General features: G+C 39.1%; 1 protein-coding gene across 6 annotated transcripts in view; it reads right to left on the reverse strand.

Annotated features, from left to right (window-relative positions):
* The window catches only part of LOC127412866 (phosphatidylinositol 3,4,5-trisphosphate 5-phosphatase 2B-like), a 36793-nt gene extending 22300 nt beyond the window's left edge, over positions 1-14493 (reverse strand). Inside the window, exons 1-11 of one of the 6 annotated variants that reach the window (XM_051649550.1) lie at positions 14254-14269; positions 13963-14081; positions 12905-13126; positions 6842-6905; positions 3492-3630; positions 2223-2358; positions 1870-2010; positions 1681-1768; positions 580-669; positions 300-422; positions 98-212 (exon numbers count right to left, since the gene is read on the reverse strand). In XM_051649550.1, coding sequence (XP_051505510.1) covers positions 98-212; positions 300-422; positions 580-669; positions 1681-1768; positions 1870-2010; positions 2223-2358; positions 3492-3630; positions 6842-6905; positions 12905-13041 — 1033 coding nt within the window. In that variant the 5' untranslated portion in view covers positions 13042-13126; positions 13963-14081; positions 14254-14269. The other 5 variants (XM_051649546.1, XM_051649548.1, XM_051649549.1 and 2 more) reach the window with 5 other exon arrangements.
* Between the last annotated feature and the right edge of the window lie 2148 nt (positions 14494-16641).

Below are 16641 nucleotides of genomic sequence, written 5' to 3' on the forward strand. Positions count from 1 at the left end.
CTGCAACATAAAAACATTACATAAAAGCATGTACTATCCTTGTATGATAGCAATGGAGAGTTAAATAAGTCATTGCGTTTTCACAAGGTAAACTCACCCCTGTCATGTGTGACAGTCTCCATGCCAAATGAGCCAGCCTTCTTGTCAAATAGCAGTACTCCTGCGTCTATGTCTACCGACACTATTTGCCTGCCATACCTGACCACCTTAACCTTGACACACAAAAACATGCACACAAATAAATGCAAACACTGTCATAGAAAAATATTTTCAATCTGAGCAAGACACTACTGTGCTACCTGAAAGCTGTGCACAGGATTGGGTCTGGCCTGTTTTTTTGTAGCTGTGACGGCCTCAGGAGGAGTGACTGGTCGCAAAGATAAGTTTTGACTGGTTACAGCCTCTTGCAAAGCTTTGAGAACCTGTGAAAAACATGCTATTGTTCACATTACCGCTAACATATTAATCTTTAATGGAATGCAGAAGGATGACAATACAGTGTACCGTGCATCTGCATTTGTATACATTAATTTTTATGTGTGTGCATATGTTGTTTGCATATGTAACGTGTGTCTCTACCCTCTTCTCCAGGGAAGACAACAGGTTATAGAGGGTAGTGAGCTTGTGAAGTAGATTGTCCATGTTTTCTTCAGGGCTCTTCCCTGTATTCTAACAGACAAGAGATAACGAGAACAAAAGGCTATATGAAGTAAAGGGAAAGATGTAGAGCCCCAAAAACTGCTTTATGGAAAGCATTGAAACTAAGGCTGCTTACATGCAAAAGTGTTGTGGGTGGTTATCAGGGTGTTGCTAAGAGGTTGCTAAGGAGTTCTGAGAGGTTTTAGCACATTGTTATGCAGTTGCTAGGGAGTTTTTTGCAGTTGCTAAGGCATTGCTAGTTGGTTGTTCACTGGCCCGAGTCAAAAGAGGCCATTTCCAAGTCTCTATGATACACTGATCTTTAGATATGGCTCAGGTCCCTCCTTCAATGAACATCACATTTTTTTTTCACCTTACAGATGTAAATCGTATGAGCAAAAATAAAAGTAATGCTTGCTTTACCAAGCACCACTAACAATCCCAGTCCTGTTTGAATATTTTTTTAAATCCTGAATCCTTTGTTCCCTATATTGGCCACTGGGTACTACCTACTGTATGGTCTATTATTTATCGTTCAAGAAAACATTGCATAGGGGGCCTGGGTAGCTCAGTGGTAAAGACGCTGGCTACCACCCCTGGAGTTCGCTAGTTCAAATCCCAGGGCATGCTGAGTGACTCCAGCCAGGTCTCGTAAGCAACCAAATTGGCCCGGTTGCTAGGGAGGGTAGAGACACATGGGGTAACCTCCTCGTGATTGCTACAATGTAGTTCGTTCTCGGTGGGGCGCATGGTGAGTTGATGGTGTGAAGTGGATGGCGTGAAGCCTCCACACGCGCTATGTCTCCGTGGCAACACGCTCAACAAGCCACGTTGGGGTGGGATTCGTCACCCGGACTGAGGCTAATCACTACGTGACCACGAGGACTTAAAAGCACATTGGGAATTAGGCATTCCAAATTGGGAGAAAAACATTGAATTAATTAAAAAAACCAAAAAAAAAACATTGTATTAATTAAACTAAAGTAGTAGTACTGTATTAAACACATGTTTGTGTAAAAAGAGCACATTAAAAGGTTGTACCTGCATTGTGGAGAAGGTGAGGTGCCCACTAGGATAATCAAAAACTTTTGCTAAAGTCTCCAAACTGGACAGTGTCTGATCAATCTCACTGTGGTAAACAAATCAAAGAACACTTCTTCCAGACATTTTTCTTCATTCATAGAATATCAGCAGAGTGTGAAATGATGTGTAATGCTTCAAAAATGGCACCTGTGGAGACTGTCGCAGGCACGGCTGAGGATGCACTGGAAGTGTTGAAGTCCTGACGCTCCTCTTTTCACATTCTCCAGGTCAATACACATATTATCATGCAGATACTCATTCAGTAATGGAATGATCTCACAGCCTACACTGTAGAGTAAACATGAGTACACTGAGCTCTGAGGAGAGAGAGTCTTCACACATATTCACATACAGGCACAGTCGGACACACACATTTTGTGTATTTGGAAATTAGTTGTAATCTCTGTAAATGAATAGCTAAAACAAACAGGTAGGCTGGAATGCAGTGCTTTTGTATTGTGTTTGATCTTGATCCATAGGACATGGGTGACTGAGTGTACCTAGTTGGGCTGAGGTCCTGAAGCCTCTGCAGCAGCAAATGAGAGGCTGCTGAACTGGAGGGCGGAGGGTGGCCTGTACGGGACATTGCTTGTGGTGGAGAGGCGAATGTTGAACCTGGCTTCTCATCATCACCATCTGTAACGAAGAAAACCTGCACATAAGCCTGAATGTTGTGTCTCAGGCCACGTCCACATAAATACGTTTTTGTTTAAAAACGCATCTTTTTTATATATGTTTTGGCCTTCTGTCCACAGTGAGATGGCGCTTTTGACAGCAAAAACTGATCTTTTCGAAAACACTCTCCCAAGTGGGTACATTTGAACGCCGTCTTCTCATTTTAGTGTGGACAGGGAAAACAGAGATATCAGAAAACGATGAAGTATTTGTTGTCATGTGATGCAGTCATGTGATACATTCACCCTAAACATTCAAGATGGCGGCCCCTGTTGAAGAAATGTTGTTGTGCGTGCTATTCGCTTTGATAGCGTTGTTAAAGATAAATGTTACTTTGTACAACCTTCACATTGCATTCCTTCAAAGGTGGCGGGAAGTTTACTCGGAATTGCTGTCTGGCGACAGAACACAAGGACAATTGTATTTGCGAATTTACATGGAACAGCAATTTTTCGCATGCACAGTAAAGGAATGTAAGAGCAACTTTTGGAAAACGCTTATAAATGGCAGTGTGGATGGAGAGCATTTTGAAAACGAAAATGCTGTTTTCAAATGTATGCAGATTAATATGGACAAAGCATCAGCCCGTGGGTAGAAGAGTGTCGCAGAGGCCTCTTCACTTGTTCACTTGTTCTCACTAATATTTTGCACAGATGATCTGCAACTTAAGTCCAGATACTTAAAGGCAAAGTATGTAATTTCTGTGCCTCTGGCAGCACCAAACAGAATTGCAAAAATAATGATTGTTTTCAAACAGGTTTGCCAAACTTTTCATTGGTCAAAAAAACAGATAGTCCCAGCCAAAACTGATGCCATTGGTTAAGTCAATGTTGCTGTGTCGGGCTGGTTGGGATGATCAAATGTTTTGATAGCGCCACAGAGCCACAGAGTTTACACTTTTCAGGGCAACCAACCTACAGTACCAAATGCTTACTTATAGTTGTTTCTGCATATTAAGCTGGGATAGGATAAAATTGACTTGCATTGTATGGATATATTCACATCATATCTCCATCAAAATTATAATTTACTTTATAAATTTAAATTAAAAGTTGTACTTTAACCACTAGGCTTCAATCATCATTCTGTCTTACCTGAACTCTCATCATTGGGCTCTGTCTCACGCACAACAGGGAAAATCAAAGGTGCCACCAGACCTTTGTGGGGGTGCTGATACCCCGCAACTAAATCACCAAGAGTACGGAAACAGTTCACCTGCACTCCCTGTGTGGCCTGCAAACAAACAAATACACACACACAAGCCCAAAAACACAATGCTAAACAGATACAGACATCAAATACAGCAGAAAAGCATATTTTATAAAAAAAATTGCAGTTGCATTCTAAACAAAGGAGAGTGAAAGGGAGCATCTACAGTACAGTCATTGATAACCAGAGCATGAATATCATAATAACAGGAAACTGGTGTATTTAATGATTAATGAAGGACAACTCTTAGTAGCAACAGCTCTGCAAAATATTACACCTAACATCTGTTAACTGCCAGCTGTGTGGTATGTCCTACAACTCAACTATGAGTCAACTGTCACTGAAAATAACTGTTGCTGTGAGGTTACACAGATGCCTGAAGCTTATTTGACATTCATATTGGATAATTCTGTATTAAATTACAAAAACTCTAATTGGAATTCTGAGAGGAACCAGAACTTGAACACCAAAACATAATTTGAGACTCTATATTCTGTGCAAACTAAAAAAGGAAGGCAAAAAAGCAGAATTGCTTGGTTTGCCACAACAAGAAATTTGTCTAGATAGGGTAACTCCCAAAGCCTTTAAGTTTTTCCACTTTATAGACCAAAGGTACAATTACATTATGAAGCCCTCACTCTAGCTTCTGCCAAACTCTACATACAACAGTCACTACAGCAAGCTACCCACTGTGCAAACAAGGGGACACATACACACACATACACACTTCTTAAACCATCAGGCATCACAACAAATAAAGCAATCCACTCTTTGAATGGCTTTTTATAGAAACTTGTATTTTTAAAGCATGGTCGATGAAACCATTTTGGCAAAGTTACTTTGAATTATTTCCCCTAAAATGCTCAGCTAGCAGCATGTTTTACCTCTAAGAGTGCAGCTGCTCTTGAAAAGCGATTAAAAGAAATGAGACAATGGGAGGGGGAGACTATTTAGAAAATGTTTCTGTCTTACAAAAGAAAGCAAAATAAACTCAAAATGAAACTCTGTGTGTCTGTGTGTGTGTGTGTGTGTGTGTGTGTGTATGTATATATATATATATATATATATATATATATATATATATATATATATATATATATATATATATATGGTATTTGTACTTTGTTTTAGATAAGGTACAAACGTTAAGTCCACTTTATATGTAAGTCGACTTCAAAAATGTAAGCCCATGTTGAAAGAGTACTTTCATGTGAAACACACAGAGGGCGTAAGGAAGTGAATATTTAATACGCTAACAGTAATGTTCAACACAAGAAGCTGAGAACGCATCTCATCTACTCACTCTGGAAGAGAGCAACACAACACAGCAAAACTAAGGGGCCGTTCACACTGAACGCGTCTGAACCCACGGGCCAGCCCTCTACACCAACACCCATCATCCATGCACAGGAAAGAATTAGCTGCTTACAAAAGAAATGATTTAGCCTACTGCGTGTTCTGAAAATCTGAAACAAAAACACATGCATCCATTCTAGCCATTCCACAGCTGGATCAAGAGCATGGGTGCAGAAAGAATCTGTGTGATACATATCACTCACAACAAGTGCCACTGAGTTCATTCTGAAACCACGCAGCTCCATGTTTTAGACAGTAGAAGACAGTAAATAGAATGACAAAAAAAAATTTTTTTAAAGAAGAAGTGAAAATAACAAGTTGAGTGTCAGATAATTTACATGTCAAATTGAAAATTAATAACAGACTACAGACAAGGTTTGGTTGGTAGCATGGCCTTTTTGCCCCAGCTGGTAGATGCTATAACCACACCATTATGCTGCAAAAAACATTAGACACCAATTTAAAATTACTCGTGTATTCTGACAAAATAAAAAAATGTTGCAAGCAAAATACAGTATAAATTGCATATATTTCATTATGTCATAATAGGTGTATTGCCAGTGCCCGATGGGCTCTTAAACATGTGAAATGGACATTTTTCCCTGTCTGATCTCTTGGATGTCACAGCTTAGGAATGTCACTAGTGAGGGCTTTCATGGGACTGTGCATGTTCTTGTGGAGCCATCAGCCAGTCAGTGTTGTCAGCATTTCAGGACATAATTGGTAACACTTTACAATAAGTTTCCATTTGTTAACATTAGTAAATGCATTAGGTATCATGAACAAACAATTAACAATATATTTGTTACATCATTTATTAATCTTTGTTAATGTTAGTTAATAAAAATACAGTTGTTCATTGTTAGTTCATGTTAGTTCATAGTGCATTAACTAATGTTAACTAATACAACCTTTGATTTTAAATATGTATTAGTATATGTTGAAAGTAACACAACTAAGATTAATAAATGCTTAATAAGTATTGTTCATTGTTAGTTCATGTTAACTAATGTTGTTAACTAATGTTAGCAAATGGAACCTTACAGTAAAGTGTTACCACATAATTTTCCTGTGACTCCAAAAAAATTAGTCACATGTAGAAGTCGACCGATATATTGGTTTTAATGATATATCGGTGCCAATAGTTGGTTTTTGGAACTATTGGTTATCTGCAAAAAAACAATGCCAATAGTTGCTGATAGTTTTTATTATTATTATTAGTCCTCTGTTTCTGGCACTAGAGGGTTCTTCAGTTAGAACTCCTTGGTTCTACAGTATAATAGCGGCCTTTAGAGGTGAAATTTGTGCAACGTGACAATTACTATTGACAAATGATGATCTATTGTTGGTGAATTACTGCTCATACAGTATTTATCAGCCTATGGCAATGTTTACTTTATAGTTTTATATTGTAATACATTGTAGATGATTGTAAGAGTGTATATTTTTTCCCCTGTATTTGTGTGACCTGGGAGTAAAGACATTTCAAAATAATATTTCCCAGTGTATTGCGGGCTTTTTCATAGCTAAAGGTCCCACATGCACCAAATTGTATTTTTTTAATTTATTTACTTTGGTTGCACAATAAACTGCATCTGGTTATTTCACGAATTTTGGACTCTTGTATGTCTGTGCCTGTTACAATAAGAAAAGACCTATCACAGAATCATTTTGACCACTCAATTTGCTTTCTTTCTTGCAAGTAACTGCATCACCACAGAAGTGAGATATATTTTTTTATGTTTAGCTTGTTACAAAGTCTGGGCATGGAAATGACACTGACATCTAACTGTCATCTTTGTGTTGGTGCTCCTGTTATGTGAAGCTTGAGATAGTCATTAAGGTTCTTGGTGATCAGCAAATTGTTTAGTCACCTCACCTGCACAGCCAGTAATCCATCTGCATCAGGGAGGATTCGGTATGTGTGAACATGTCGCTGGAACCTATGGATAGTACAAATGGACTGATAAATCCATGATAACACAATAAAATAAATGTCCTTAAATCATCCTCTGCACAGCTGAAACTGATTTAACTGCAATTATTCTCCAAACATAGTTTTCTATTCCAAATGTATACTGTTTTTCTATGCATAAGTTTATATCAATTAATGCTTTAGAGTTTAGAATTCTTACAATAGCATATTTTCATATAACTCTAACTATTGTCATTATAGTCACTCACAGAAATAATATGTCAATACCACCTGTATTATACCACCAGTATTAACAGTATTAACCAATCTGTGTATGTACCTGTGGCTTGATGAATCTATGTGAACACACTTGTCTTTAGTATTTTCCACTGTGGGAGATCAATTTTGAAAATGGGTCAAAACTTCATATATCTTATGTACAGTCACAATAAAAAACAACAACCTGTCCATGTGGTCACTGTGGCCATCCATATGCATCACATTAATATCTGTCTCATATTTCTGTGCCCATCAGCAGGTGGATAAACCAGATTATTGTGCTCATTGTTTGACTTTCACCTGACCACACAATTTGACACATATACTGTAGCCTATTCAACTGATCTCAGTGATGGCATAGGTTAGTGGTTCCAAACGTTCCAGGTATTCTGAAGAAAATTAGCAAAAAAGTGCATACCATATACTTCTAATGAATGGATTAAATTAACATATTTCACACACACAAACACACACACACACACACACACACACACACACACACACACACTTTTATTTCTTTCACCACATTCTCAGTGTTTACATACAGTTTGTTAGTATTTGGTAGCATTGCCTTTAAATTGTTTAACTTGGGTCAAATGTTTTGGGTAGCCTTCCACAAGCTTCTCACAATAAGTTGCTGGAATTTTGGCCCATTCCTCCAGACAGAACTAGTGTAACTGAGTCAGGTGTGTAGGCCTCTTTGCTCGCACATGCTTTTTCAGTTCCACCCACAAATTTTCTAACGGACTGAGGTCAGGGCTTTGTGATGGCCACTCCAATACCTTGACTTTGTTGTCCTTAAGCCATTTCGCCACAACTTTGGAGGTATGCTTGGAGTTATTGTCCATTTGGAAGTCCCATTTGCAACTGAGCTTTAACTTCCTGGCTGATATCTTGAGATGTTGCTTCAATATATTCACATAATTTTCCTTCCTCATGATACCATCTATTTTGTGAAGTGCACCAGTCCTTACTGCAGCAAAGCACCCCTACAATTTGATGCTGCCACCCCCATGCTTCATGTTTGGGATGGTGTTCTTCGGCTTGCAAGCCTCACCCTTTTTCCTCCAAATATAACAATGGTCATTATGGCCAAACAGTTCAATTTTTGTTTCATCAGACCAGAGGACATTTCTCCAAAAAGTAAGATCTTTGTCCCCATGTGCACTTGCAAACTGTAGTCTGGGTTTTTTATGGCAATTTTGGAGCAGTGGCTTCTTCCTTGCTGAGCAGCCATTCAGGTTATGTCGATATAGGACTCGTTTTACTGTGGATATAGATACTTGTCTACCTGATTCCTCCAGCATTTTCACAAGGTCCTTTGCTGTTGTTCTGGGATTGATTTGCATTTTTTGCACCAAACTACGTTCATCTCTAGGAGACAGAATGTGTCTCCTTCCTGAGTGGTATGATGGCTGCATGGTCCCATGGTGTTTATACTTGCATACTATTGTTTGTACAGATGAACGTGAAACCTTCAGGCATTTGGAAATTGCTCCCAAGGATGAACCAGACTTGTAGAGGTCCACAATTTTTTTTCTGAGGTCTTGGCTGATTTCTTTTGATATTCCCATGATGTCAAGAAAGGAGGCACTGAGTTTAAAGGTAGGCCTTAAAATACATCCACAGGGACACCTCCAATTGACTCTAATGTTTTATTGTTGTTGTTGTTTTTTTTAACTCAAATGTTTTTTTTTAGGGGTAAAGTAATAGGGGTAGTCTGTAGTCATTATAATTAGATATACTGTACACTCACTGATCACTTTATTAGGAACACATTGGTCCTAATAAAGTCCCTTACGTGGTCTTCTGCTGTTGTAGCCCATCCGCCTCAAGATTCGATATTGTTGTGCATTCTGAGATGCTATTCTGCTCACTACAATTGTACAGAGTGGGTATGTACCTGCAGTGGCAATTTCTCAGGGCAAGCAAAGCCTTCTCTGCTGGCATAACATGCCTAATAAATAAATATTTTTTCATTGACCTTTTTGCCTATGTATTTTCAGTCGCTTTCCACTCCTAATTAGTCTACAAACGAATAGCAAAAAACAAAGTTTATCCAATCAGAATTTACTCATCGATGCTTACAAGCAAAGTGTGACAGCTGTTTCACATATCACATGCCCGAAGCCATGGTCCTTAGCCGAAGCAGTGTGTGAGTCGCTCCACCCTGTTAAGCCTTCAGAATTTCTACAGAATCCCCCAACAGTGCAAGTGAATAGGCATCTAAAGTCAGATTCATCAGATTCATCAGCCAGTCAGATTGACTTATTTGTGGTGGGTGTGGTCTTTAGAACATGTCCCAGTCCAGGTCTTCTAGCTGGCCTTGAGTGACGCAATCACACTTTAAGTGATGTACGTAATTTGAAAGCGAAGAGCGCGAGATGCTGACGAGATGGCTGTCATCACTGCTGTTATTGCCGTTGAGAAAGAGATCCTTATGGCTTTAGAAAACCTGAGATGTTCTGCATGATCATGCAATTGATTAATTAAACAGGAATTGAGGGCTGGTTTTCACTTCAAGCAAATTGGTAAGTGCTTTTTGCATTGTTATAGCAACATCAGGAGTTTTCTAAGTGTAAATTAGGCTGCTTGAGCATTCAGTGTCGGATCAAGTTTTGAAAAGTAACCGTGTACCCTGACGAAACAAAATTTATTGCTAGCAAAATTTAAATCGCAAATATTATTAGAGAGGATTTTCTTGGTATTAAACCTCCTTGGTTCTGGATTCATGTGTGGACATGTTTTTAAAATGTCAATTGGTATTATTAGTGACTGCCACGTAATGCAGTGTCTTATTCATTGTGAAACTGTGTTTTCTTAATGGCATGAATTGCACTGAAGGCCTAGACTTAAAATGCATGGGCCACAGCTGTGTACCTGTGGCTTGATGAAACTATGTGAGCACACTTGTCTTTAGTATTTTCCACTGTGGGAGATCAATTTTGAAAATGGGTCAAAACTTCATATATCACATGTACGGTCACAATAAAAAACAACAACCTGTCCATGTGGTCACTGTGGCCATCCATATGCATCACATTAATATCTGTCTCATATTTCTGTGCCCATCAGCAGGTGGATAAACCAGATTATTGTGCTCATTGTTTGACTTTCACCTGACCACACAATTTGACACATATACTGTAGCCTATTCAGCTGATCTCAGTGATGGCATAGGTCAGTAATTCAAAACTTTCCAGGTATTCTGAAGAAAATAAGCAAAAAAGTAAATATCATATACTGTATATAGTTCAGGTGAGCTCAGGGCACAAATGCCACCAAAAATGATCAAACAAGCTCCTCCAAATTCAAAATGCAGGGGGCAAAATATTCCCTGGTAAAGAATTCTTTTGTTTTTTATTTGTAAAACTGATATAGTTATTAATATTCTGTTATGGTCCTAATTATGCTAATTATGGCATAAATATGAGTTAATATGAGTTGATTTAATTCTTACGGTAAGAGGTAATAAATTATTTAGAATCTTCTAATGAATGGATTAAATTAACATATACACACACACACATATATATATACACACACACACACACACACACACAGCATTTACATATAAATTTGTTTTAAAATCTGGTTTGATCCTCATCTAAGTTACAATAATGAACACACAAATTATTGTATTGTTCTTGTACATATTGAATACATCATTCAAACATTCACAGTGTAGGCTGGAAAAAGTATGTGAAAGAGAGAGAGCGAGAGAGAGAGAGAGAGAGAGAGACTATGTGTGTGTGTGTGTGTGTGTGTGTGTGTGTGTGTGTGTGTGTGTGTGTGTGTGTGTGAGAGAGAGAGAGAGAGAACAGGAACAAAATTGTGATAAAATGTTTTTTTTTAGGGGTAGAGTTATAGGGGTAGTCTGTAGTCATTGTAATTATATATACTGTACACTCACTGATCACTTTATTAGGAACAATATGGTCCTAATAAAGTCCCTTGCGTGGTCTTCTGCTGTTGTAGCCCATCCGCCTCAAGGTTTGACATTGTTGTGCATTCTGAGATGCTATTCTGCTCACTACAATTGTACAAAATGGTTATCCGAGATACCGTAGCCTTTCTGTTAGCTTGAACCTGTCTGGCCATTCTCTGTTGACCTCTCTCATCAAAAAGGCGTTTCCATCCCAGATCTGCCACTCACTGGATGTTTTTTGTTTTTGGCACCATTCTGAGTAAGCTTTAGAGACTGTTGTACGTGAAATCCCAGGAGATCATCAGTTACAGAAATCTCAAACCAGCCCATCTGGCCCCAACAATCATGCCACAGCTGAAATCACAGAGATCACATTTTGATGGTTGATGTGAACATTAACTGAAGCTCCTGACCTGTATCTGAATGATTTTACGCATTGCACTGCTGCCACGTGATTGGCTGATTAGATAATCGCATGAATAAGTATACATGTTTATACTACATTGTGGGGACCAAATGTCCCCACAAGGATAGTAAAACCTGAGATCACCTACCTTGTGGGGCCCAACCAGCAGTCCCCACGAGGGAAATGACTTATTAAAAATACTAAACTATGTTTTTTTGAAAGTGTAAAAATGCAAAAAGGTTTCTGTGAGGGTTAGGTTTAGGGGTAGGGTTAGGGGATAGAAATTATCGTTAGATCTGTATAAAATCCATAAAAATTCTATGGAGAGTCACCACAAAAACAAGTGTGTGTAGGTGTGCCTAATATAGTGCTCAGTGAGTGTCTATAAAAATAACAGAAAACAAAAAGTGTGTGTGTGTGTGTGTGTGTGTGTATACGCATGCAGTTTCAGAACAAGAGAGATGAGAAGAGATGGTAGGGAAAGAAAGTGACGGAGCCAGACGCAGAGCAAAAGAGAGGATGACTGAGAGAGAATGAAAGACAGTAGAGAGAACAGCTCGAGGTGGAGGGCTCAGCCTTCAGGAATGTGTCTGGCTGTGGGCCGCAGTGGAGAGAGATCAGTGCGGTCACTGGAGCTCATTCCCTCCTACAGGGGCCAGAGACAGGAGGAGGGAGCAACTCAACCCTGAACAAAGCTGACCAAGTGAGGCCCAGAGGGGCTGCTGTTGAGTGGGTCTCCTCTTCTGGAGCTCATATGCATAGATATCATACATAAATATGTACATATGCATTTTGTACCATTAAACAATCTGAAAAGTTGCACTTTCTAGAAAAACATTAAGCTCCAATCATGTCCCTGCCAAAGTACTTTTGAAACCAGATGGGGAGGGCAGACACATGGTTGTAAAATCCATCTCAGAAGAACAGACTATAGAGAAGGGATGATATGATACCTTGTTTACTTCTTTACAACTACAATATCCATAGTGATTTATGTGAAAATGTTGCACTAGAAAGTGCTGCAAATAGAAAGCTGGGTGTGGTGACATACCCCAATGAAAAAAAAACTGCATTACTGGTCATCAGCAAATATTGTGTTTTGGATGCTAGTCCCTAGAATGGGATTCTGGTGCCAACACCAGGCTTCTTAACTAGCTTAACCAGCAAGACTTCCTTGGTCAACCAGCTTCATCAGAAATGGCATGGCTATCTTCTAGATCAGCAAAATACCAGCACTAAGAAACATAAACCAGCTTGGACCAGAATGGACATTAATACTGGCCTAAGAAGGTCTTTTCAGCAAGGCATATTCAGGGTTATCAAGCTCATTATCAGGTATGTAATGTATGCAAAATGTGATGAAATGAGTGGTGTAAAGAGTGTGTGTAAAGTAGTGTATATGTTTGTTACTCACAGCAGACACAAGGCATAGGCTCCAGGAACAGATTCGCTGTCCCTCACCAAGAAGCTGCCATCTCTCCCAGCACAAGCCAGCAGCTCTTCAGCTTGCACGCGACTGATGTCCCGATGATACCACGATGCTGTTGTCATGGTGCGTCCCAGCACTCTAATATCCAGAATACAGGCAAAACTGGTGTATCTGGGTGGCTGATCCAAGTTAGAGGAGATATTGTGCCTGGGAAGAGGACACAAAGAAAAACGGTCTCATATTGTTTGTTTTCTCCACCAGTGATCTCCAACGATGCTCAAATTATTGGTCCACACTGACATATCCCCGTCTCTTCAGTATGATGCTGTCAGATTTCATCCAACCCTCTTTGAAGTTTAGTAAAGCAAAGTCAAATCCAACATCTGAAAGCCTTGTTTACAGTGTCTAATGCGTTTGCCTTCCCATGAGCATATATTGAACAGTGTGTGTCAAAAGCAGCTCTCCTCAGGATGCGTATTTGACCCGAGGGCAGATACAGGTCCAGCCTTTGACACCTCCTACTCTTGTGAGCTGCAGTCGCTTGCATGAACATTCATTTTCTTCTGCAACCATATGCATGCTACACACCCCACTGATAAAAGCTACTATTGTCTTCCAATGGCCAAATTCTGTGCAGACACCACCAAGAAGAGGAACCAAGAGTGGAGATAAGCACCAGTTCCAGACTAGTGGAGCAGTACCACCACAAATTCAAATACTTTTCCACTCAGTTGGTTTCGCCTTATAAGGGAAAGGCAACACCCCACTGCAAAGTTCAGCTGATGTCTGCAAACTCCACTAAAGTGCAGTTAACTACAGCCAGGGGTCTTCCAACAAGCAGCCAGAGCCATTGCATAGATGATTGTGGCGGAATAACCTTTTACCCGAGGTATGACATTCTCATGTCCCCTGAGGGTCATGATACAGACGCAAGATCAAAACGGATGGCCCCCCACCAAATGGGGGTCAGACAAAGGAAATGCTTTACAGCTCCAGATGTCAAAGGAAGAAGAGAAGAGGGAGAAAAAAATGAAAACACCAACCTGGGTGAATTCCTCTAGGTGACCTCACTCTTATCACTGGTGCATGAACATGAGCGCAGCAAACTCTCTTTTAGTCTCTGTGTCTCTTGATTTTTCTTTCTATCCCTCCCTCTGATAATCTTAAAAAAAAAAAAAAAAAAAAAAAAAAAACCTGTCCTATACACAGTCATACTTACATCGTAACAAAAATAATGGTCACATGCTTTGAAGTGGTCTCTACAGTTCTCTATTCATCGTATTAAGTCTTTCTGGTATCGTTCCAGCTGTTTTTCTTACTCCTTGTTGGCTTACCAGCTCTCTCTTTCTCTCTCTTCTCTCTGTCTTCCTTGCTCTGTCCAGGAAGTGAAGAGGACAAGCCCCACCATATGGATATGATCATCCCCCTTTCTCTACGTCTCTTGTTTTGTTCTCTCACAGTTCTTCTCCTGCTCTTGCCCTCCTTTTTTCCCTTCTGCTTATTTCAAGCTGCTTGACTTCCCCATCCCTCACTACTCATCAAAAAACACAAGTCTGCATACCCTCCACCACACAAATAAAGCTCTTTACCCCATCCTCAAATCAGGGCAGGGCTATAAAACGTCATTGTTTTTCCACTATTAACTAGCTGGATGAAGGAAGTCGGGCAGTCCCTAGAAGCCTCTACGTCAGTACTCAGTACTCACTGTTTTGGCGATAGGCCGCACAAGACTATGTAAGGGTACAAGTTATAACACATGTTGGACCATTCACAGGTACCATCATTTACATTAGTTTGCAAACAGCGCCCCTATTGTGAAGATCTGATAAAGACAAAAAATCATGGAATGTAAACATCTCCATCTTTTTTCCAACATAGATTATATGAACCTGGTAAGTTCATGAACTCATTTCCTCTGCTCTTTTTATGGTTTTTAAAGCTGGCATTGATTAGGGTAGACCGAGAAGAGTTGGTACACTTTTTGCTATACAGCACACATACTGACCAGAATAAACATGCCATTTTTTTCACATGAGATGCCTTGATCTGTCTACCAACAAAATAAATCTCATTAGCCTAAATACATTCGTCCTATTTTCCACAATTAGTGTGTAAAGACAAGTAATGTATTTGTAACATCTGCCCCAATGCCGGGTACTGTTGTAACACTACCCCGGGACAGTTGTAACATTCATTTGTAAAGTGCTATGTAAGGCTTTAGGCATAATTTAAGTGCAGTTACTGACATATTTTATATTCTGTGATTGTTTTCAAATAGTGTTAAATGTATCGCCCACAAACCACCTTGCATGTCTGCCTGATATTCTCAGTGATCTCTAGCATGTCCCAAAATATGTTATTTTTATGTAGAAAAATCTAAGTTTTCTTTCTTGGTCAGTCTGGAATAATGATTTATTCAAGATGAAAGAGGAGTAAGAAACAAACAGATGTTCTCAGATGTTCTCTACTCGTTTCACATCAATGTGGACTAAGTCCTTTAAATTTTCCACACAGAGATAGGATGCTAATATGAATGTGCAAACTGAAAATGACTCTGTTACAACTGCACTCAGCCTACATTATGCATAAAAATATAGCATTTAACACTGTGAATATTTTTTACAAGAGATATAGCTCAATAACAATAAGGTTTGGAGTCAAAAGTCCAATTACACAAATGTGTTTCACTAACAGAGGTTGTATGTTGGTTTCAAACAACCCTCTTAAGTTAAGATATTGTTTGCTGTGAGTACAATAAAACCACACATTCAGGCAAGAGTCAACTATATAATGTTTACATAATAGTGTGACACCTCCCCTATACCTGAAGGTCACATGTATGGACTTGTCAATTACTTTTTCTGGGTTCTCCTCTAAATCTACAGTCCAGCCAATTACACTCAGGATCATGTTTACAAAACACACAATGGATTACATATCTACCCAGGGATAAGCCATCTACTCTTACTGTCCAGCATTTCATACAAACGTAGAGTCACTCACTACTTTTCTCAGCCACCTGAGGGCATATTACTGAAGAATGAAAGAATGGTCTGTTTCTAGAGTTTCTCTCAACGAACAATTTTGGTGTATCATGACCCAAACCATTTTTGACTACAGCCAATTCAGAGTGAGCCATTAAGACCAGCAAAGATCAGACAAGTAAAGAGCATTATCAACAAAAAGGTTTTGTTTAAACCATTATAAACAAAAAGGTGACTGGAAAGTATTTGTTCTCTCTAAAGATAGATGCTTAATACTGAAATAGATTAAATGATTGCTTAGGCTCAAAGAGCTTATGAAAATGGTAATACAGTGTCTTCTAGTGGTCAGTATACAGTGTGTGTAGACAACTGTGGCACTCCCATTTGCAACAGGTCACAACAATGTATGTGTATTTTGTCTGTCTTACATCGTCAGGAGATAAGAAAATGTCTGAGACACAAGGAAAGAGGATTATGATAACAAGCCAAAAACATGAGCATTACAGTCTTTTCAAATCTTTTGAAATAAATAGATGCTCTAAACATATCTCAAAATGTCTCAAATTTAAGCACAAAACTGGCCTGTTTTTAGGCCACTTGTGTTGTGCAATGGAAACTTGCCATCATCTGCTCACAATAAAACAATTAATATGAATGAATCATTTTCTTGGATCACACCAGAATGTCACATTCTAGACTAAATCAACATAAGGCTTTTTTCAGTTTTAGATAATGGGG

Source organism: Myxocyprinus asiaticus, chromosome 22 (assembly GCF_019703515.2).
Source record: "Myxocyprinus asiaticus isolate MX2 ecotype Aquarium Trade chromosome 22, UBuf_Myxa_2, whole genome shotgun sequence".
Lineage (NCBI taxonomy): Eukaryota > Metazoa > Chordata > Actinopteri > Cypriniformes > Catostomidae > Myxocyprinus > Myxocyprinus asiaticus.